Here is a 24051-nt window from a genome sequence, read left to right on the forward strand (position 1 = left end):
AAGTATGCAGACATGTATATTAAATACTTTTAAGAGCTTCTTATTCCATCAGAACTTTCGGTTGATTTATGTTCACCTGAAGGGTCAAACACACGGGTTTAAAGCTACATGACATCAACGTTTACATTGTTTTGCTATTAGATGATAAAACAGCCCAAGACCTCCCTATGGAAGACAAGACTACATGATACATGCCTACATGAGACCTGTTGAATTTCTTCCTGATATTGTGACGTGCAAAATTCGTCAAATACGTTGTCAACACGAGATTTCTCTCTGGTGTACCAGTACATGTGCACTGAAATTTCTAAATAATAAATCCACAGGTTCTTATGCAGTCTTATATGATGAAAGTTATAGGGGGGGGGGGGGGGGGGGGTTGCCAAGGGAAGTTCATCATCTAATGGCCTAAAAAAGTGAATATTTAACTATAAAATGAGAGATGCTTGTATTCCTATCACTGGAAACAAATCTGCAATGTCATTGAATATTGTTCCTGATTTAGTGAAGGTTAGAAATAGAGAGGAGGGTTGAGTATCTTTACCACAACGCCTGCTGCAGCTCGTTTGAAATAAAACAGGGATGGTTTATAATGGCAGTCACACATGTGCTGACAGACTCAAAATAATATTTCTATGAACTGATCAAACAATCTGTCATTGAGGGTGATGTACACGTGTAACGAGTTTCTCCTCTCGCCTCTCTTTCAGATGCGGATGTCTCCCATTGCAGTAAAGTCCGGAAGAAAGACGAGAAGCCTGAGAGCTGAGTGGAGGAGTGCCGGGTGAGGTCCTCCTTGTCGGATTGGGATTATCTCCACTGACCTGTAGAGGAATCCACATTAACGATCCACACTGAAACAAGACAGTTCAGCTCTGATTTGTGAACATAAACAATTCTTTTCCAAAAACTACCAAACAAGATTGTTTCGATGATGAAGAACCCCTTTGCTGCTCCATCTACAAAAACAGACTGCAATCGTAGGTACAGTACAGTAACAGTATCCGTGCTGATTTTTGTTGTTGTTGTTGTTGGTTTGCTAAATTGAAACTATTGAATCATTTGGCAGTAAAAGATCCTCAGAATTTCCCATTTTCAGTTGGAAACTCCAGCTCAGATAGTTGCTTGTGGTCTCCGGTTTTGGAAGAGATTTGCTCATGTTCACACCTACACTCCTGATCTAAAGACCAGTTGAAAAAATTGCATGAATTTGCATTTTTGCACTGTTGGATCTTAGGAAGGTTCTAAGTAGAGCTTCAAAATGCAAAAAGAAGAAATGGGAACAAGAAACCAAAAGTTGTGAGCAGGCAATTTAAGACCACACCCTTTAAAAGCCAAAATCTGTGCAAACATGTGGATTCCGTGTCATTTCCTGTCAAGCGATCACACTGTAAAGATCTCTTGATGGCAAAGGCAAAAAAGCTCACTGTCTTTGAACGTGGTAGGATTGTTGAGCTTCATAAACAAGGCCTCTCACAACGTGCCATCGCTGCTGAGGTTGGACGCAGTAAGACAGTCATTTCGCATTTCTTAAAAGATCCTGAGGGTTATGGAACAAAAAAATCAAGTGGTAGACCCAAAAAATATCTCTCCGGCTCTGAGCTGGAGGATCCGAATGTCTGTCCGTCAAGACACGGGACGATCCTTGTCCCAAATTAAGGCCGTTACTGGTGCTGACTGCAGCCCAGTAACCATCAGACGGCATCTGCGAAGGAAGGGCTTCAAAAACAAAAAAAAACGTCTTCAAAGGCCACGTCTCCTTCAACGCCACAAAATTGCCCATTTGGACTTCGCAAGGGAGCACCAAACATGGGACATTCAAAGGTGGAAGAAAGTTTTATTCTCTGAGGAGAAAAACTTGATGGTCCTGATGGCTTCCAACGTTACTGGCATGACACGGAGATGCCACCTGAGATGTTTACTAGGCGCCACAGTGGAGGGGGCGCCATCATGATCAGAGGTGCTTCCTCCCTCAATGGAACAATGGAGCTCCAGCAGCTGGAGGTGTTGCAGCGGGCGTCCCCCCCTGAGGGCCCTCGTCTGTGTGGTAATGACTGGGTTTTTCAGCAGGGCAACGCTACAATTCACAATGCCTGTCTGACCAAGAATTTTTTCCAGGAGAATCACATCACTCTTTTGGACCATCCTGTGTGTTCCCCTGATCTTAATCCAGTGAAGAACATTTGGGGATGGATGGCAAGGGAAGTTTACAAAAATGGACATCAGTTCCAGACAGTGGATGCCCTTTGTGAAGCCATCTTCACCACTTGGAGCAGCATTCCCACTAGCCTTTTATAAACACTTGCATCAAGCAAGCCAAAATGAATGTTTGAAGTGATCAACAATAATGGTGGAGCTGCTCATTACTGAGTCAGTTTTACTGAGTTAGACACTTTAATTTCTGTTTTAGGAGGTTTTCGTGTTTTTTTTTTGGGGAGCTGTGGTCTTTAACTTTTGTTCAGCTGATGAACAGCCTATTTAAGTTAAATTGGTGTTTTCAATAAATCGCCTGCTCAGAACTTGTGGTCTCTTGTTCCCTTTTCTTCTTTTTGCATTTGGAAGCTCTACTTAGAACCTTCTTTGTGTGTAAAATGTAAATTCTTGCCATTTTTGAACTGGTCTTAAGATTTTGATCAGGAGGGTATCAGCTAAATTAATGTCTGATCAATATTTCAGACACATTCTTTTCAAAGGTGGATCATAATAAAAGGAGGATGCAGTGCCCCCTGCTTGGTCCTCCCCAGCCGAGGGTTGACTTCACCTGGAGTGAGGGGTGCTTTGCCAAAAATCTGCCTGACAAACACAAAAAAAAAGCCTGTGATGTGAGGATGTGCTCCCAAACAGGGCTGCATAGTTCACCGCAGAGACAGCATGAAGCAGTAGGAGAGGCTTCACATCGGATTCATTATATTGAGGAAAAAGCCAACCATAGCCAGACTTCTCTTTTACGAACGCCACTTCCAGTCATCATTGAGCAAGAAGAGCGAGAGAAATGACATGAACTTCACACCTGAAGACGAATCGATTACTACTGTTTCCTCTTCCCGATGAGGTTTTTTTGCAGCGTATTCCTTTTCTCTCTATATGTTTATCACGCACAAAGAGCAATATACAATCATCTCCGTCTAAAGTTATACTTTCTTATATTTACTATAGATCTGTTTTTGTTTTTCTAACCTGTGCAAAACTAACTGGAGTATGAGTGACGTTGCAAATATGAAATTACATTGCAGCCAGAATTTGTAAATGTTACAGTTAGGCCCCCAAATCTGGATGTATTTTTAAACGTTAGAAAAAAAATTAGATAGACAGATTGTAACATGGTTATGAGTTGCGATGCTATTTTACCAGTGGGAAAACATTTTTGCCGGAAATGTAAAATATGAACGGTTCCACATGGACATTTGTTTTAAGCCTTTCCTGTTTATTTTTGGTTGAGTTGTTCCTTTGGAGCGCAACCACCTTTGCAGTACAGCTGCACGATCAATCAAAATGGAACTGAAATCGCAAATTGCAGGGAGGTGCCATGTTTATTAAGGGCGGACTGAGCGCCCAGTATTGTGGTGCTGCAGACATTTCGGCGTCATTCAGGAAAACATCTTTGTTTGACTCAGATCTCCACAAAATGAATAATTAAAAAAAAGAAATCACAACATCAGGTTTTTAATGGGTTTTCAAATGGAAATGAGCATATAAATTCCATCGAATATCACAAATCGTATAGTAATTGCGCCAGATCTCGTCAAAATTTGAAAACTTTGGAGTATTGGAGAAATCTCAGGGGAGACTGTTAAAAGACTCAAATGTAGCTTTAGAAATTCCAAAAAAAAAACAAAAACAACAACAGGAAAATGCAGAACCACAACCGCTTAAAAAAAAAAGAGGGTACGGAATGTTTATTGTTACAATATATGTCAACTGTTCAGATGTTCTTTTGTGTGATCTTTGTGTACAAAGATAATGTGGCATATTTTTTCCCTCCACTTCCAAAGCACATGCCAACTGAAATAAGTACTTTCTTCAACACTGATGAAAATAGCTCCCTCGTCAGCACAACGCGTGTACTGGTTTGCACTCGCATCATCGTCGTGTTAAAAGTTCCGCGATGACACTGCTGGTACTTTCTGTGTGTTTAAATGAAGCACACACAGCACGTACTGTATGTTTCAGCCTGGCGCCGTCATCTGTGGCTTTAATGTATCAGCCTTCCCTCAGAGAAAGATGGCGGTTTCTTCTCGCTAAACAGAAGTTCTTAAAGTGGTGCTTCACCCCCAGAAATGTATTGTTGTTTTAACTTAAGTGCTAGTAAACTCGTGTTTTGAGCTCACAGCGATGTTTCCTCTTCCTGTAATATTTATGTGAATGCAAAAGAGTCAAGCCACGTATACTTAGCTTGAAGTTCAATGTCCTCAGAACACCGATTTGCAAGTACTTGAAAGGCACAACACACATTTTGGTTGAAGTATGACTTTAAAGCTGAAAATCACCTGTGTCCTGATATTACCGTTCTTTCTTGTAAATGAGAGAGATATGTTTCATGAACATGTCATGTTTCAAATATACCCTGTCAGCAGTGACTGGTTGCCACGTGTTTGAAAGGAGTCCATTTTCACAAGAAACAATAGAGCTCAGACATGAGGGTGTGTTTTGTTCAAGTTTGGTTCAAAACATAAGAAAATGTGAAAACCTAAAAATATGTTAACAGAGCTTTGGGAGAAAAGTATTTATTATGAAGTCTCTAATTGCCTTCACCCTGTAAGCAATAGCGAGCTGGGAGGTCAGTGTTCTATAAAGAGTGCAAACATGGGGGTCAAACCACTTCATAGCTTCTCCAGGAACTCCTCTTTTCTCCTGTGACTATTTTTTTTTATGCAATTTACCACGGCGACAGCGACATCTGTCACCATTCACCGCCTTTACGGTTTCAAATCCTGACTTGCTGGTTTAGTCAGTTTTACAGTTTGACATTCCCTTAACTGAAGTTGATGGCCTTTGTTAAGGAAGGATATTTTTTTCAAGCAGGTGCTGCCAGAGTTGGTTTTTAAACATGAAGAAACCAAAAAAAGTACCCAACTTATTTTGTGTTTCAAGTGACATTTAGGATTACAGCATATCTCTTAAATAGAACAACACACAAACTAGAGGTATAGTGATAAAAAAATTCTTATTATGTGACAATTACATTGGTTTCATCAGTAAGATTTGTTTTCATTTGAACTTGGTTTACCCCCGAGATGATTCAAAGCATCTGTTTATGAAAACTTCCTGAGTGGATGAATGTCACACTTTCTGTTCATGCATTCACTCCCAGCTTCAAAGGTTAATTGTGTCACTCGGCAGGAGGGAGAGTGATGAATGTCTTTCATGTTAAAGTTGGAGCCTTCGGTCTACAAGAAACTTATTCATCGTTTCAGTTTTAACAGGGTGAAACTTTATCCCCACACACAAAGAAAAAGCTCTATAATTGTGTACCAGACGAGCTAAGATTATTGGTGTCCTGCTATAAACGCAGTAAATGTATTTTTTATTATACCTTATCAATGATATGTAACGGTACAGTTGTCTTTTTGTAACCACAAGCGCATTTTAAAGATGTATTTTAAAGATCTCTTATTGTTCACATAACAGCCAACTGGCAACAACAGAGAGGCCATGACTGCAGACCCATGGATGGGTGTCTGGTCTGAAGATAGATTTTAGAAACAGATTTGTTTTTTTTTTATACACAAAAATACTGAATTTATTTATTTATTGGAAATGTATAATACTACTGTACATGACAGTACTTTTATGAAAGAAATAAGAATTAAATCGCTATTTTTATCAACTAAACAATGTGCACAGAGTGTTTTATTATACTGCCATTATTAATTTATGGATGATTATTTTACTGAATAATAGTATAAAGGTCTTTTTAACCAGTCAAACTATCTCAAGTAACTTAAGCATGAGGGTTTCCTTATGTTTGTTGTGCAGATAAACACAGCCACAAAAGGTCTGAAGGCTCATTTTTGATTGACAACTTGTTTAGAAATGGATTTAGAACCCAGATATTGTAAAGATGACATAAAAAGATTTAATTCTTTACAAATGCACAGGTTCCTTACCACTGACCTACATTTTGATTATCTACATGTGTCATAGTAGAAATGTGTGAGTTGTATTGTAAATGAGATGTTAGATAGATCACTAGACTATTAGACTCGACTGTTATGTTATATGGCAGCTATGGAGGATAAACTTTATCCAGATTGTGTTGTAATATTGCATAAAGTTGTGGGACTCATTAAATAAAAGCTGAGCTTTCCTGACTGGTAGACCCTGCAGGTCAAGATCTCTAACTTTAATCTTAAGATTAAATTACACTGGCATTTCCCCCAGTATAACTCAATAGAACCTGCCTCCTAAATACCCACACAGTTCTCCACCACACTTCTCAGTGTCCCAAGCCCATCTCAAGATGACCTTGATGACATCATCCCATATTTTTGGACAGAGGACAATATACAACTGTTTCTTTGACATGAACAGTCCTTTTCATGATAAGTAGACTGAACTTCTGAACTGATCACTTGTGTGTTTCTTCCCTCATAGTCACTCTAATTATAAGCCTGATTTATCTCTACCCGCAAACCTTACCGATGAAATCAAACCCCATCTGAAAGAAAAAGACAAGCACAAAGGATTCAAAAACTTCCTCCAAAATGGAAGTTTAATACCTGTAAAAAAAAAAAAGTATTCCTGTCATTTGAAATATCAGGGGTACTCATATTGTGCCTGTGTATGTGTTTATTCTATTTTATGTTGTTATGCTGTTTGTTTTTTGTTGGTTATATGTTGTTAAATGTTATTCAAGAGAAACAGTGTACGTCTTTCAGATTCAGATTCAGATTCAGATGACTTTATTTATCTCCGAGGGGCAATTAAAGTACGGTACAACTGAGCAGCATGACATTAAAAAACAATAGAAAAAGAAAAAAAAAAACAGGGACATGACAGTGGGAATAAATAAGAGAATAAAAATAAGATTAAAGATAGAAATACAATAAATATACTACATACAGTATGTACACAATGTAAAATGAAGAGTAAGGTGACTGGAGTGAGTGAATAAAGTGCAGACAATGTAAACAGTATAAACAGTGTAACAGTGAAGACAGGATATTGAGTAGCCCGGGGAGAGTATGTAGGTGTGTGTGTGTGTAGGGTGTTGGTGTGGGGAAGGTGTTAGCAGCTGGAGTTAAAGAGAAGAATGGCTTTGGGGAGACAGGTGGCTTTCCTCCTCTCAGTTCTGCAGGCCACACAGCGGAGGCGTCGCACAGAAGGGAGCCATTCAAATGCAGAGTGGAGTATGTGTGAGGGGTCTTTGATGATCTTGGCTGCCTGTCTCAGGGCCTGTTGGCTGTAAACGTGTCAAAGAGTTCTGACAGGCAGGCCGATGATTTTGGAGCACACTGATGCAGTGCGCTGCAGTCTGTTCCGGTTCTGGAGGCTGAGGGAGTGGAACCAGCAGGTTATGGAGGATGTGATGATGCTTTCCATAAAGGCGTAGTAGAAAGTCATCATTATGGGCGCGCTGACTCCAAAGGAATTGAGTTTCCTGAGGAGGAACAGTCGTTGGTGACACCTCCTGAGAATCTCCTCTGTGTTGGCAGAAAAGTTCAGGAGGTTTTCTTGGATTGAAGACCAATGTCAGAGGACGTTCCAACAATAAAGAGACTTCAACGTTCAACCAAATCTTACATTTCAGTTTGCAAAAACTGTCATCCAAATTAGCCTATCCATCACTTTAGTCAAGCATGGATTTACAAAGTACCTATTAGAATAACTTATTTAGATCACCAATGTAAATAAAACTGGTAATATAACAATTTAAAATACCCTTTTTCATTGCCCCATTACTCAGGTGTAATCAGTAAACTGTATCATAATCTCATAATGTAGTATGTAGTATTATTATCAATATTAAAAACATATATGAAATGGGCTCTGTAACAACTTACTGTAATAAGATGCAGAAAAAAGATTAAACAAACCAGTCTTACACTGATAACAATGATAAAAGACATTAAACAATGTACATTTTACCACTATGTATTGTACATTACATTTGGTAACGTTGAGTCACAAGAACAGACTACGTTAAAACCTTTCTAAATAAAACTGCAGCATGTAGTTGTACTGCATTTTAAAGAAACGCTGTTGCGTGTATTTTGTCCCGTTTGAGTCGCCGTTGAAAACCCAGCGCACACAGGAAGTCACGGAATTACTTGAGCAACAAAAGTTGTTATTTGAAACGTGCCGAAGATTAGTGCGAAAAAAAATGGTGTGGCGACACCTGTATGCTTTCTATTTTTGGTGAGTTTATTTTAAACCTGCAGTAAAATATTTTTTACGCTGACGTTTAATGAAAGTTACCAAGGACGGTTTTATTTTGAAAATCATTACAGGAAGTCTGATATTTCCTTGACAGTAAGACGAGCTGGTGTTATTGAGGCTTTTGAGTTTTCCTTGAACACAGGACATTAAAATACAATTTAGAAAAACTTTTGCGTTGAAAACCAGGGAATTGGAGCTTAAAAACATTGTCGACAATGTCCTCCGGCGGCGGAATAGAGATACCGAGCCGCCTGCCACTTCTGTTGACCCATGAAGGGGTTCTCCTCCCGGGCTCCACTGTCCGGTTCAGCGTGGACTCTCCACGGAACATGCACTTGGTCAAACACCGCCTGTTGAAGGGGACCTCACTAAAAAGCACAATCATAGGAGTGATTCCCAACACCAGAGACCCAGAGCACGACGCTGACGACCTGCCCAGCCTTCACAAGTGAGTGTCACAGCGGGTGTTGTTGTCCTTTCCAACTGTACAGGACCCCGAACCTGAGGGTCCCGGGATAAACAGCCAATTGTACTATTAGCATCAGGAGATGATGGGCGTTAGCTAGACTTTCCTCTTCGTAGCACCTTATTGGAGGACACACACAGAACTGGGAGGAGTGGTCTTCATCTCACTTCATCGTTCCTCATTTTGGATCTGCTGCAGTCTCACCGTGAAACCAGCAATAAACTCACACTGCGTTTATTATCATTTAAGACGTGAGCTGTGATTTTCCTCGAAGGGCAACGTTAGATGGTACTGCATTTTATGTCTTTGGCAATTTTACGTCCATTTGGAACTGGTTCATCAGTTTGATTTTCTATTGTTCCAGAATAATCTACAGTTGAGTCAAACTGAGAGAGAAATCCCCAAACATACTAGTGAACTTTGACCCGCAGTCCAGCAGGCCGGCCTGGTTACTAAGTAGCACATATTTGCTAACCATATCTTAACAAATCATTTACTCAAAAAATATGTTTTTAAAACAACGAAAAAGCAGATGATTGATTGAAGCAGGAGAGGACTGAATCCCCAGACGGCCCGACCCCAGAAGAAGTAAATATAAAGACCATTTTATACTTTAAAAAAAATTGAAGAAAAGAAGAAAAAAAATAAGACAACAACATACAGTAACCTGACCTTGTGTGGCAATGTAGAAAGTAGTGGGGCAATAAGATGAGACTATGGTATAGTAGTTAATGTACTTGTTTATTTGTGTTTCTGATTATTTGGCAAACATGTATTTCAGGAGTTATTATGTGTTGAAAGTTCTTTCTTTGACAGAATGAATCTGAACTCCTCCTCGGAACTTTTTTTACGAGTAATCCGGATGTTAAACTGAATGAGCAGTCGGACACATTCCTATGCCCTTGCGTAAAAATACACTTTGGCCCTTTTCCTACCATATTGGTTTTTGATCCGATGCCTTCAAGATATTCTGAACCTGTTTTGGCTAACCGGACCACATTCTCACCAGTTTAGAGCCAAACCATTGCATCATCGATCAAAGGTGTTACACATTGCACAGCAGAGGTCACTTTCGTCCTGATCAGGACTGCAGTACAGAAACGGTGGATTAATACAGTCGGCCATACAGGCTACAGACTACAGAGATCAGTCATCCAGACATTAAAACCACTTACCTGGTATTATGTAGGCCCTCTTGCTGCCTTAACAGCTGGTACCCCCCCCCCCCCCCCCCAAAAAAAAGACCTCTGAAGGTGCCCTAAGATGTCCAGGACCAGGAGATATGCAGCAGATCCTTTCAGACATCGATCACCAGTTTTCCACTCTTGTACCACATCTGGCCTGATTTGGAGGTTTGGAATGAACAAATGGTTGGTGAGAAACCTCAGTTCATGAGCAGGAGTAGAACCTGTCCCCAGTCAAGAAGCCCTGCATGTGGTCGCAGCCACACACTATGTTCTTTGACAAATGGTTTGTACTTTACATTGATTTAAACCCACTTTTTTACCAGATGTCTTTTCTCCAACTTCTTGTCGAAGAAAGGCCTGAAGGATGATTGTAAATTCTGCACCAGACAATGAAAATGAGATTTATTGTAACTTAACTGGTCTTTTAAAGGTCTTGGAGTAATCAGAGGTGAGAGGTTGGGCCCTCGACAGATTTATTGCTCATGTTGAGAAACATTCCTTCAAATAGCAACTCCAACCTTCTACTTCTTCTCTCCTTGTCTTTGTAGAATTGGCACGGCGGGCATAGCGGTGCAGGTGGTGGGCAGTAATTGGCCAAAGCCCCACTACACCCTCCTCATCACTGGATTGTGTCGCTTCAGTGTTTCAAGTCTGCTGAAGGAGCGGCCCTTCGTGCTGGCAGAGGTAACCTTTATTTGATGTCTTAGAGCCACTACGAGGAAGATTTTGAACGTGAGCTCACTATTATTGCAGAAACAGATTGTGTATCCCTGCACACATTTTCTTCTTCATAAATACCAGAGGATACTTGAAGAGCACGTACCTCTGCCAACTCTGACATATCACATCTTCAGATCTGGCTCTGGATCAATCACAAATCTAACTGGCTGTTGCTAAACCTAATAACCCATTTCATCAAAATCCCCCACAGCTGTTTGAGTCACCTTGTAAACAGACAAACTGACAAGTTGGCAGCAATTAAGTGTTTTCAATTGATAGTGTGTATGCAGTTTTTGTTTTCTTTTTGCTCTCCTCAATATTTTTTTTATGTGAAATGCAAAGTTGTCCATAACAACACATATAAACTGAGGAAAAACATGGTCTAACACGATCTACCGAAAACCTGAGGACTGAAGTATACCTGGTAGCTTGAAAACTTCCTGCTGCAGCTGTTTGCCTGGAGACTGAGAAGGTTTAACTATTTTGACAGCTTGCATCACTTTTAACATTTTTTATTATTACAGAGAAAGTTAAGTGAAAGAAAACAACAACATGGCTGCCGGCAAGCTTTTAAGTCATTTATATTTCCAGGTGGAGCAGTTGGATAAACTGGAGCAATACACAGCGCCGGCAACGGAGGGTGTCACTGCGGAAGATGGAGAGTTGGGGGAGCTGTCCCAGAGGTTCTACCAGGCTGCTGTACAGGTGTGTGTGTGCGCGCGTGTGTGTGTGCGCACGTGTGTGCACACGTGTGTGTATGTGTGTGCGTGTGTGTGTGTGTGTGTGTGAGAAACCTTATCAGGACCCCTTGTCCTCATGGTAACTAAACACTGGCCCTGATGCATCAAAATGTTGGTTAAGGTTAAGAATTAGGCATGAATCAGTTAAGGTCTGAATCTGTGGGTTGTTTGGGTTCCATAGTGTTGCTTATGAAACACGTCTGCTTCTGTCAGTGTTGTGTTGTCTAAAAGGGTTCAGAGAGGGTGCTGTATCTGCTAATATCTGCCGTATACTGTTAGTTTTCAGGGGCAGAGCAATCAGATATGCAGTTAATGAGTTCAGTACACGTGAAATCAGATAAAGAATGTTATGTCTGCAGAGCAAACGTGTTTCAAGGTGGAAAGCGAGCCTCCTCAGGGGAGAAGGTGGAGCTGAAGAGTTATCAAAGGGCATCATATAGAAAAGCGAAATAGTATAAAGATGTATTGAAACTATTTTCCTCACTTTCCGGTAGTCAGAAACTTATAAATGACACAGGACAGAGAGTTTTTAATGGATATGGTGACTCTCTGTAAAACAGCAATACAAGGCTGCCTTGGTTTAGCAGCTGACTGAAATTCAACGTACACACCCAAGAAACAAGACTACAAGAAACCTAATGAAGAGAATATATCCACAAACAACTTCTGAATTAGAATTTATAAAACCCCCATTCAGGCAGCACGGTGGTGCAGTGGTCAGCACTGTTGCCTCACAGCAAGAAGGTTCTGGGTTCAAGTCCCGGCTCCAGCACAGGATCTTTCATTGGAGTCTCCATGTTCTCCCTGTTCCTGTGTGGGTTCTCTCTGGTACTCCAGCTTCCTCCCACAGTCCAAAGACATCAAGAGGGGACGAGGCTGATTGATACTCTAAATTGACTGTAGGTGTGACTGTGAGTGTGAATGGTTGTCTGTCTCTATGTGTTGGTCCTGAGATGGACTGGTGACACGTCCAGGATGAACCCTGCCTCTCATGAAGGCTGCTGGGATAGGCTCCAGCCTCCTGCAACCTTTAAGTGGAGGAAAATTGATGGATGGATGGATTGAAAATCCTCATTCAATAAATGACTGTAATTTATAATTTGTGATTAAACTAAAGTTTACACATAGCCAGTGCTTCTCTTTATAAAACTGAACACATAATTCAAACCTTGGTGGGAATTGAAGACAAATGACCAGGGGGGAAAGAATCCTCTATGAAATGAAGGCGTTATAATAGTATTGATGCCACCAGCATTAAAAAAGGTCGCTGGAAACATACTTTCAGCTGGGGAACATCTCATTTCATTTCTCCAGTGTACGTCAAATGTTTATCTTCTTGCAGCTGCATTTAATTTTTTTGGATGATGCCTTTTACCTTTCGTGATTTCCAGCAAACTTGTTTTTTTCTCTCTCCCTCTCTCTGACATTGTACCATGCTGCTCTGATTTATGAGCTCAAATAAAAACATGAACAGATGAAAAGGCAGGATATATGACATTTGTTCTTTGCTAAGCTGAGTCTGTTCAGGGATCAGTCATCTATCAGACGCACTAAAAGAAAAGTGGTCTCGATTAAGGATGCACGATATTAGATTGTTACCCCATACTGTGTGCCAGTAATTTTACTGATTTAAATTGATATTATCTGCATAGAAACAACTTAAGGTGATATTTATTTTGTAAAGGTTAGGAGCTATAAAAAAGGATGTAACTGTGAAAAGTTTTGACTGATATTTCGATGGGAGTATAATTATTGATATTCGAGGGAATTTTGATTTAACCATTGTTCTCATTTTCACTTCAAAAGCCATTTTAGTGTATATGGTGTGATTTTGCAGCGATGCTTATCAAACAGATGTTTGTTTGTAGGTTATTTGACAGCACCACAAAACTTAGTTTACAATGGTCGTTAGACACACTATTAGCCTTTAACAAATGTTGCAGCTGGGTAATGAGTCATAATGATGGTCAGAATTGTAACTTTACAGTGTGATAACACTTCAATCTGATGACCCCCCCCCTCACTTTGATGTGGCTGTGAGCAAACCCTCAGCCCCCAATCACTGCCTTTGATCATTTACCCATAAAAAGCGACACTAAACTCTAATCTTATCACACAAGATAAGTGAAATCTGTGATTTACTCTGATGAAGTGACAGTCTCCCCCAGGATATACAGTACAAGGCCCTGCGTGACCTCCGCTGTCACTGTGTCACTCTGCAGTAACACAAGCTGATAAACAGGCCCTGAACTATCAGTACACCCTGAAAAATGTCCCATAGCACTGAAGTCCTGTTTATCGCACAGCTTGTTATCCCCAAAAGTAAAGAAATAATTGGTCCAAAGTAGGGCTGCAACGATTAGTCGACGTTGTCGACAAAAATCGACAATAGAAATAGTCGACAATGAATTCCATCGTCGACTATTGTCGCCAGACGCGTTTTTCCAACAGAGTGAGACAACAGAGTTTGCAAAGCAGACCTTGGTTTCATGGCAGGACCTCGGTGATGCAGGAACATTTGAAGGAGCCCGTCGGGCAGTTGAACGAAACGGAGTCTGACTCGCCTCGGTGAGATTCAAGTAACGTTCAAGCCAGTACGGTTTTTATGACATTCATTGTACATTTTATCAGCGTATTTTCGCTATAAAAATTTTCCTTGATTTTGATTTATTTATTTGCCTGTCCCTAAACAAATGGACAGAGGTTTCTTTATTTATGGATTCATGTCTCTACTGACCGAACACTGTGCCTAATTGGTTTTAGATAGGACATTTTTATTTAATTTTTGTACGAATCCGCAGTATGTTCAATAAAAGATGTATTTTTCGTTGTACCCATCTTTATTGTGTTTATTATCATTTGCCACATAATTCAATCAACTTAATGTTAAATTTAAGAAAAAATTAATTATCCGATTAGTCGACTAATCATTTCAATAGTCGGTGACTAGTCAACTATTAAAATAGTCATTAGTTGCAGCCCTAGTCCAAAGGTCCATTACTTTGAAAATACAAACTCTTCCTGTGGCAAAGATTGATGGCCCGCAATCAGCACTGCCAGTTGTCCATCCATCCATTGTCTTCCTCTTATTCCTACATTAAGGGTTGCAGGGGGGCTGGAGCCTATCCCTGTGTCAATGGGCGAGAGGCAAGGTTCACCCTGGACAGGTCACCAGTCCATCACAGGACCAACACACAGAGACAGACAATCATTCACACTCACAGTCACACCTACGGTCAATTTAGAGTATCAATCAGCCTCGTCCTCTCTTGATGTCTTTGGACTGTGGGAGGAAGCTGGAGTACCAGAGAGAACCCACACAGGAACAGGGAGAACGTGCAGACTCCACGCAGAAAGATCCCGTGTCCAAGTCGGGACTTGAACCCAGAACCTTCTTGCTGTGAGGCCACAGTGCTGACCACTGCACCACCGTGCAGCTGCCAGTTGTCAAAACATGTTAATAAGAATGAACTGTTGCTGCTGCAAATATCGAACAGGGTTTTATATTTTTCAGAATACAATCGGTTCATATTTACTGTACACATTTGCAGATGTTCTTTCATTACATGACTCTGCTTATTTTATGGCCTTCTGTTTATGAGCAGCTCTCAGCAAAGCAAAATCATCTCCACATGCAACATGATGCACATTTATTTATTTGGATGTGATAGCTGCATCACAGACACACATAAAGCACACTTATGGGACTCTCCATAACATTTTGCTCCCCCTTTCCCTCCCCCAAAAGTCTGGTTATAAATAAATAGGCAATAAATGAAAAATGTAAAAGAAATATTCTTCAGGTGTACCAGGCAACTGTGTGAGACACACACAGGCCGGCTTTTAATCTCCAGAGAGAGGGCTGTGTCTATAATTCCAAGCAAGAGATGAGCCTGGTGTCGTGGTCAGATAATTAAAATACAGCAAATGAATGTATATTAAAGCAGGAACTCTTGCATTTCACTTCTCCACCGGATGAAATAAAAGTTCAAATGCTGCACTGACAAACTGTTACGTCTGTGACACTAACAGAGAACAATGACAGTCCCTTCATTCCTTGAACCATACTTGTTGCCCACGTTACGCATCTTTAAACACTTTTGAACGAATCAAAGACTCATAAACACTTAGGCCATGTGCCTTAGACTGAAATGTCTGAACAAGCAAAGAGAGCTAGACTGCTAGGATTGTATCTCTGATGGCTGATCATTGACATATATGTTGGACTTAACGGTTATCTGACGCCTGATTCATTTAAAGACCCCTATTGACTCCAAATCTTTTTGTGGCCTCTCTCCAAGTCAGAATGTGTTCATTACAATACAGTGTGTTATTGCCTTGCCTTTGCTATGCTCTTAGCCAGACTTTCCATCCTTAATAAATGGAAATACGCCTCCACCCCAACACATCATCACTAACAGAAATCTGACTAGAAATCCTGTCGTGAGACCTGAAGCCCTCAGTTTACTGTGAACTAAGACCTTCTAGTCTTTATGCATTAATTGTAACTTATTATTTTGGCTTCATTTCATTTGATGTGTATTCTATTTCTTTAATTCTGTGTTACAATGAACATTATGGGATGTTTTTTTTCCTGTTTTCTTTTTTGTCAAAGACAGAACTACAGCGGTGTGCAGACAATCAATGTAAAGCTAATACACTGTTGAAACATGGTCCATTCACCCCTCCCTCCCTCCCTCCCTCCCTCCCTTCATCCCTTCATCCATCCATCCATCCATCCATCCATCCATCCATCCATCCATCCATCTTCAACCGCTTATCTAAAATCAGGTTGTGGGTTAAGCAACTCCAGCAGGGAACTCCAGACTTCCTTTTCTCTGGACACATTGACCACCTCTGAGTGGGTGAGTGAGAGAACAGCCTGAGGTGTTCCCACACCAGTGTGAAGATGTAGTCCCCCCACCTAGTGACTAGATTAGGGTTAGGCAAGGGACTAACCCCAACCCTAAACTAGGTCCTAGTCCTTGGTCTGCCCCGCAGCCTTCTCCCTGCTGGATGAGCATGAACCACCTCACTAGGGAGGTGTTCAGGTGACATCATTACCTGATTCCCAGACCACCCTAGTTGGCTCCTTTCCACACGAGAGAGTGGCGACTCTACTCAGAGTCCCTCACAGATGACCGAACTTCTCACCTCATGCGTCAGGGGGACACCAGCCACCCTTCTTAAGAAAAACATTTCTGCCATTTGTATTTGCGATTCTCATATTCTCATTCTTTCAAGCGTGACTCGCATTTCATGACCATAGGTGAAAGAAGGAACAAAGGCTGATCGATGAATCAAGAGCTTTGCATCCTGGCTCAGCTCTTTTATCGTAACAACGCTGCGATAAATCAAACACACTACTCCCACTGATCCAATTCTTAGGCCCATCTCAATTTCCATAGTTCCCTCACTCGAGAACAGGTCCCCAAAATACTTAAACTCCTTCTCCAGGAGTAAGGACTTGTTCCCTACCTGAAATGAGCAGGTATGGTCCCCATACCTAGAATATAAATCAAACATCATTTTATTTCGTCAACATGAACCGAGCTTACAGAAGATGAGAGACTTCACCTCCCTACTGATGAAGAGACGTGTTCTCAACATCTGCTTTGCGTTTTGCATCTGCTGTTGTCAGCAAGCCATTTTTCTGTTAAGGCAACAACAGTAAATGAATGATTTAATGCTGACAGCATTCTCTGTTTTAGGTAAACTATTTATTTTGAGGCCAAATGTATTAAAAAATGCCTTCTTTAATAAACTGCCAGTATACTTTGTATGTTGTATGTATACTGTGTGTGTTATATGATTCAGCTTTAAAACCTGTGTGAGGTCAATTGGTTCAGCATTTGCGTCACTTCTATGTTGTGTACGGTCATATGCAGGACGCTGGAACATTCAATTCCCTCAAAGGGAAAAATGACCTTCTCCTCAGGCTTGTTTGTCACTTGGCTTCCTCCATGACTCTGACTTTGTCTCTCAATCCATCTGATTCCACATTCTCCAGTCAGTCAGCCCGTACAATGCATCCACTCTGTCATTGTGGTTTTAAACCCATCAGAAAGGAGTTTCAGTGCTTCGGCCTCTGTTTTAACCCCAGCTCTTGTTACCAGACTTTCGGACACCATCAATCATTTTGTTGTTTAGTCAGGTCGAGCCTTCCGCATAGCCTTCACCCTCAGCAGCAGATGTTAGTGCTAAGTGAGACATCTGAATCTAATACAGAAAAAGCTTTGGGGAAAGATTGTCTATTCATAGTCAATGGGTCGGACACATCTTTAGCTGAGCCTTTCACACGACCCCCTTTGGCGACTTCAAGTTGTTGTTTGCTTCGGTCATCATCGTCTACTTGTTAGTGTCATTAAAATAAAGTTGAAACTGTCAGGCTAAGTTAACAGTTACGCTGCTCAAACCCCCTTTGCATCGGATAAACATCTTTTTTTGGAGCATAATAAATGTATACATAAACGTCCAAATCTCCTCTCAAATCTGAGAAATTCAGTGTGACTTCGGCATCTTGGATTGATTTATTTCAAGTGTGACCAATGGAAGCATTCAGATGGATCCTTGTCAACCGACTGGCTTGCATTTAAGTAGAGGCCACACGCTTGGCTGAACATCCATGTTCTGTTTTCCCATTGTTTGTCCTTATGACGCCCTGTCAGATATCCAAAACAATGAAGCATTTAGACCCCATCTGATTCGCTGAGAAAAAAAAAGATTAATATTTGCAAAGCAAGTTTCAAGCTTTGATAATGAATACTTGCAGTATTTAAATTTTTTGCACTGTAAATGTAAAAGTGAAGTAATTATAGGACTTTATCAATGCATAAATTTAACATGTATGTAGAATTGTAGAGTATAATTTGTAAATATATATATATATATACATATATATGTATATATGTGTGTATATATATGTATATGTGTGTGTATATATATATGTATATGTATACATATGTATGTATGTGTGTGTGTGTATATATATATGGAGCCTTTTAGGCAGGAAAACATCTCTCATGATGAATTAAGCTCATTTGTCTTTTTTTTTTCAGAAAACATATAAGTGACAGCAACACCGTACTATAATAGATTGGACTGATGACATGTAAATATTCTTGTGTGTGTGTGTGTGTGTGTGTGTGTGTGTGTGTGTGTGTGTGTGTGTGTGTGTGTGTGTGTGTGTAGTTGTTAGGTATGTTGGACATGTCTGTCCCAGCCGTGGCTAAATTCAGGCGTCTGTTGGACAGCCTACCCAGAGAAACTCTACCTGACGTTGTTGCCTCCATGATCCGCACTTCAAACAAGGAAAAGTTACAGGTGAGGTTACTGTCATGTCTAATAACTCATTTTTGTGATTTTCGCTGTAGTTCTAAACATTTCAGATGGTATGTTGGTTTGTAGACAATCCAGTAAAAGAGGTGTAGCCAGTATGTATCTTTTTTGGTCAAACTGGCCAAGGAGTGAGCAGGGTTATGTTTTACCACACAATTTTTAAAAAATGTTATCTTTGGATTCAGCTCCATTAAATTGTATTTATAATGCGCCAATTCATTACAGGAGACTTTTCCTGAACAGCAAGTGTAGACCACGCTCTCTCCGCCATGAGAAAGCAGTTGGTGACAGTGGCGAGCAAAAATTCCCTTTAATGGAAGAACCCTCAGAGCAGAAACAGGGTCAGGGTGGACCAGTTGGGTTCAGAGAGAGGGGAAAAGTCAGAGCTGGAAGAAAGGAGAAATAGAAATTAGAAAAGTAATAGTAAAGAGTAAATTGCTCAAATCTGACAAGCACCGCAGTGGTTTAAGGCTGAAAATGAACTTTTTACAATTCCAATTGTGTTGTGAAGGTCCTTGATGCAGTGAGCCTGGAGGATCGTTTCAAGAAAGCTCTGCCCATGTTGACCAAACAGATAGATGGACTTAAACTACTGCAGAAAACCAGGAAAATGAATCCTGACCAGGAGAAGCGGGTAACAAGCAACTATGATTCTCTTTTGTCTTCCAAGAATTTTTCTATAAATGGATGAGGTCACACACCTGTATCCATCTGTTTAGGTGTTATCAGTGCGTAAAGGTGGAGTGTTCCCAGGCCGGCAGTTCAATCAAGATGAGGATGATGAAGACGAGGATGGAGATGACACTGCGACCCTGGAGAGGAAGGTTCAGGGGGCAAACATGCCTGAATCTGCTCTCAGAGTTTGCCTGAAAGAGCTCAAGAGGTGAACCATTTGTTTCCACTCACCCTGAGATCAAGCACTTACTAGCTGAACTGAGACGGTCTTCTGCAATGGCATGTGAAGGCTTTTTGAACCCTTTTATATGCTGTATGTCCGTACCTTGATGTGGCTTTGTCTTGTGTTGACACACTTCTGCCTCTAACGAATCCTGATCAACAATACTCAGACTAAAGAAGATGCCACAGTCCATGCCGGAGTATGCGCTGACTAGAAACTACTTGGATCTGATGGTAGAGCTTCCATGGAGCAAAAGCACCACAGGTAAATAAGTCGATCTTTAGCAAAGTTTTGCTCCCAAGCAAAATAGACAGATGCCACATTTACTATACAATAGCTGCTGAAACTGTAGCTTTGTGTTTGAACCTCGACCAAACAGTTATTGTCACAAGTGCAAATGAAAAGTGAACACAAAAGAGGCCTTCAGTTTTGAGATGGCGACCTCTTAACCTTCACAGTAAAGGTGTCAGAACGAATACTGGCAGGACACGATATCATGACGCCTAAGGATAACAAAATAAAATATTTGTATGGAATTTTCATAAACATTATGAAGACCAATCATAATCAAATGTATGTACTGTAAATAGCATTTTTTATTAAGAAATTTGCAGCACACAAACATAAAGAATATGCGGTGTATAATTAACATTTTATATGAATAAGTGAGGCTGGTCTGCAGATCTGAGAGTACAAGAAGGGGTGCGTTGGGTGAGGGGATTGATAGTGTAAAATGGTGGAAGGCCACCCAGTAATATAAAACATGGAGGTGTTCTTGAGAAAGAAGCCAGAATGCGTGTTTGTGCATCACTGAATGATCTAAATGATCCAGTCTTGGCAGTCGCCATGATTTGACCTAACAGCTAGAGTGGGTGATATTTGCTAAGATGTTCTGAGAAGTTCAAGTCTGAATCAAAGATTACTCCCAGATTTCTGGCCTCCTTGGAGCACAGCAAACCTCAGCCAAAAAACAAAAGAGACGAACACCTTCTCCAGTCATGTTATCAGAGGGAGAGCTGCCACGGATCAGCTAGGACTAGATGACCCGCCGTCAGCAGCGGAGCCTCTAGTTTACTGTTTTCACCAGATTCAGCATCAGGCTCAGCCTTGACAGAATGTAGCAGCACATGTATGTAAAGGGAAACAGCAGTGCGCTGAACATTCCTTTGAGTTACACAAGTCCAGCGGACAATGAAGATGTGAGGGTTTGATGGCTGATGCCTCTGACAGCCATAAATAAGGAAACCTTGACATCAAAGACCGTTTCTCACAGAATGTCAGATTGAACCTGCTGTTTGTAACGTGAAGATGGTTGGGGCTGACGTCCATCTTTGTGTTAGACAGATTTACACTTATCAATAATAACATGTTCATTTTCTCAAGTAGTTTACCTCACCTCACCTCTCTTTTAGTACACCAGGCACAAGACCTCAGAAATGGACGCCAACAGGATCAAACACATTGTGTTTGTCATCTGGAGATTTACCAGATTAATGTCATAAATCGCAAGAGGGCGGCAGGAAAGAGAGTATACCTCTGTCAGTAAGGTCGGACGTCATCAGATCTGGATTTAGTTCTCAGATTTGCCATCCTACCAAATTTAATCAAAATGTATCCTCAACTTTTTAAGCGACCCTGCTAACAGACAAAACGGCGGCAGTGATCGCATGGCCTCCTGGGCCGAGGGAATTATTAGATAAAGAATAAAGAGTGTGTTGATGAATCATGCTGAACCCAGTCAGAAGTCTCCTAACAGTAAAACGAAAACGACAGACAGTAACTTCACCTTTTGATGTGTTATAACAAGCACCAATCCAGCTCCTTCGGACCTGATGGAGATATTTAGGGTTTAGGAGTGAGAGACTGTAGCATGTAGGAGCTGCCAACGGAGGAGGACGAATGCAGTTCATAAACTTATATTAAAGTAGAAATAACCAGTTAAAGTAATACTCTAGTAAAGGTTCAAGTCCATCCATCCATTGTCTTCCCCTTATTCCTGTTAAGGGTCGCGGGGGGGCTGGAGCCTATCCCAGCAGCCTTCAGGTGAGAGGTGGGGTTCACCCTGGACAGGTCACCAGTCCATCTCAGGACCAACACATAGAGACAGACAACATTCACACTCACAGTCACACCTACAGTCAATTTAGAGCATCAATCAGCCTCGTCCCCTCTTGATGTCTTTGGACTGTGGGAGGAAGCTGGAGTACCAGAGAGAACCCACACAGGAACAGGGAGAACATGCAGACTCCACGCAGAAAGATCCCGTGTCCAAAAATCAGGGGTGTCAAACTGGTCCAGTAAAGGGCCGTGTGGCTGCAGGTTTTCATTCCAACCCAGCAAAAGCAACACCTGATCCAACCAATGAGCTGTGTGGACACAGCTTAGTTGATGTAAGTAGAATCAGGTGTTGCTTTTGCTGGGTTGGAATGAAAACCTGCAGCCACACGGCCCTTTACTGGACCAGTTTGACACCCCTGATTTAGAGTATCAATCAGCCTCGTCCCCTCTTGATGTCTTTGGACTGTGGGAGGAAGCTGGAGTACCAGAGAGAACCCACACAGGAACAGGGAGAACGTGCAGACTCCACGCAGAAAGACCCTGTTCCTGAGCCGGGGCTGGAACCCGGAACCTTCTTGTTGTGAGGTGACAGTGCTGACCACTGCACCACCGTGCCGCCGAAGGTACAAGTCTCCTATCAGAATTCTATTTAGATAAAAGAAGGGACGTATTTCATACTGAGTTTATTCAAGTATCAAAAGTACAGATTCAACTTGATGTTTGTGTAGTGCTTGGGAGGGTACCCTTTTCTGACCAGTGAGTCTGTAAAGGTCAAAGGTTAAGGAGGTGTTTGTTCTAGTTGTGCTGCTGCTGTTCCGCTTCAGAGTTGAAAGTTCATAGTCCTCATCAGATTTCACCGGATGTCTTCTGCGCTCTTTCTCTTCGAAGTTACTGATGGGTAAAATGGATGTAGCAGAATAAAAGTTTCATTTGAAATGTAGTGGAGTAAAAGTACTTCATCATCATCCCCTCGGAGAGAAACACTGGAGTTCAAGGAGCAGTTCCTCTCAGTTTCGGAGAGGATCGTGTTTTATTTTCCCCATGAACCCCTGCTAACCCTCTTTCCTGTCCATTTTATTAGTTTTATTGTTTGGTGTCAGATCACTCAAAGCAGAGTTGATGCATTCGTCTCCAAACTCTGTCATCACTCCATATCTGCCCCTTCATCCCTTTACTGTACTGTTTTTCTCATCTCCACCCAACACATGCTCTAAACAGACTGCCTGGACATCCGAGCTGCCCGTACTCTACTGGATAATGACCACTATGCCATGGACAAGCTGAAGAGACGCCTGCTTGAGTACTTGGCTGTGAGACAGTTGAAGGCGTCACTGAAGGTGCTGTCTGTGGTCATTGCACATGTAAAAACATGTTATTAAGTGTTGAATTAAAGCACGTAATTTCAAAATGCACAGTGAAGCAACGCACTTAAATACTTCTGTCTGAGTTTCATGCTACTGCTGTGTCTTCAGGGACCCATTCTGTGCTTTGTGGGGCCCCCAGGAGTCGGTAAGACCAGCGTGGGACGCTCTGTGGCCAAAACTCTGGGCAGAGAGTTCCACCGCATTGCTCTTGGAGGTGTTTGTGACCAGTCAGACATCCGAGGACACAGGTATGTTACACAAACAAGTTTGTGGATCAGAGGGGAGTGTCTCTGTCCAGACGGAGTTCTCAAGTCCGGTTCAGACAACCCAGAGACATGAGGCTGGCACAAGTACAACAAAATGAGCACATCTCCTGAGAGCTCTCAAGGATATGATGGATGTACTTTGTTGTAACATTTTCAGAGGTTGCTTTTTAATCCAGTGTTGGAACAGTTTATGTATCAGTCCATCTGCAGTATGTATGTCAGCACTCAGTTATCTCAACAACTGTAGATTAGACTAAGGTCACGCTGCTGGGATCCAAATATCTGCTGTATTAAATTTAGTGGAATTAGGACAAGTAATATGTTTTAGTAGAGATACACGTTGAATTAAAGAGTACCGAATGAGACGCTCTGCTCTGCACAGGTGAGGCTGGCGCTCACGCTGGCTGACTCTAGCATGAGGGAGAAGCAGAGACGTGGGAGGACACCAGTCCGAAAAGTAAACCGCATGTTAACAGCTGCAGAAAATGACCACACAGGACATGTTACGGTCTATTGCTGAGTGGAGGTCACTGGACTTTTAGAGGCTGTAATTGTAGTTACTTGCATGAAAGAGAACAAATCCCTCCAGGCCGTTCTCTCTCATAGGACCTGAAACATTATGATTGTGAAGTGCT

At 41.4% G+C, this 24051-nt stretch overlaps 2 protein-coding genes across 3 annotated transcripts in view; both read left to right on the forward strand.

The window, feature by feature from the left end:
* The window catches only part of il34 (interleukin 34), a 39909-nt gene extending 34073 nt beyond the window's left edge, over positions 1–5836 (forward strand). For both annotated transcript variants that reach the window (XM_086208676.1, XM_086208677.1), the window contains exon 8: positions 711–5836. In XM_086208676.1, the coding sequence (XP_086064802.1) occupies positions 711–769 (59 nt within the window). In that variant the 3' untranslated portion in view covers positions 770–5836. The remainder of the gene's footprint in view (positions 1–710) is intronic.
* Positions 5837–8294: 2458 nt separating this feature from the next.
* The window catches only part of lonp2 (lon peptidase 2, peroxisomal), a 28116-nt gene continuing 12359 nt past the window's right edge, over positions 8295–24051 (forward strand). The window contains exons 1-9 of the mRNA XM_086208678.1: positions 8295–8827; positions 10581–10716; positions 11344–11457; positions 18684–18815; positions 19342–19464; positions 19550–19713; positions 19898–19992; positions 23005–23123; positions 23259–23398. Of these exons, the coding sequence (XP_086064804.1) occupies positions 8595–8827; positions 10581–10716; positions 11344–11457; positions 18684–18815; positions 19342–19464; positions 19550–19713; positions 19898–19992; positions 23005–23123; positions 23259–23398 (1256 nt within the window). The 5' untranslated portion in view covers positions 8295–8594. The remainder of the gene's footprint in view (positions 8828–10580; positions 10717–11343; positions 11458–18683; positions 18816–19341; positions 19465–19549; positions 19714–19897; positions 19993–23004; positions 23124–23258; positions 23399–24051) is intronic.

The sequence above is a fragment of the Aulostomus chinensis genome, chromosome 7, assembly GCF_037954235.1.
Source record: "Aulostomus chinensis isolate RoL2024-O1b breed Wild chromosome 7, RoL_Achi_v1.0, whole genome shotgun sequence".
In the NCBI taxonomy this organism is placed as follows: Eukaryota; Metazoa; Chordata; class Actinopteri; order Syngnathiformes; family Aulostomidae; genus Aulostomus; species Aulostomus chinensis.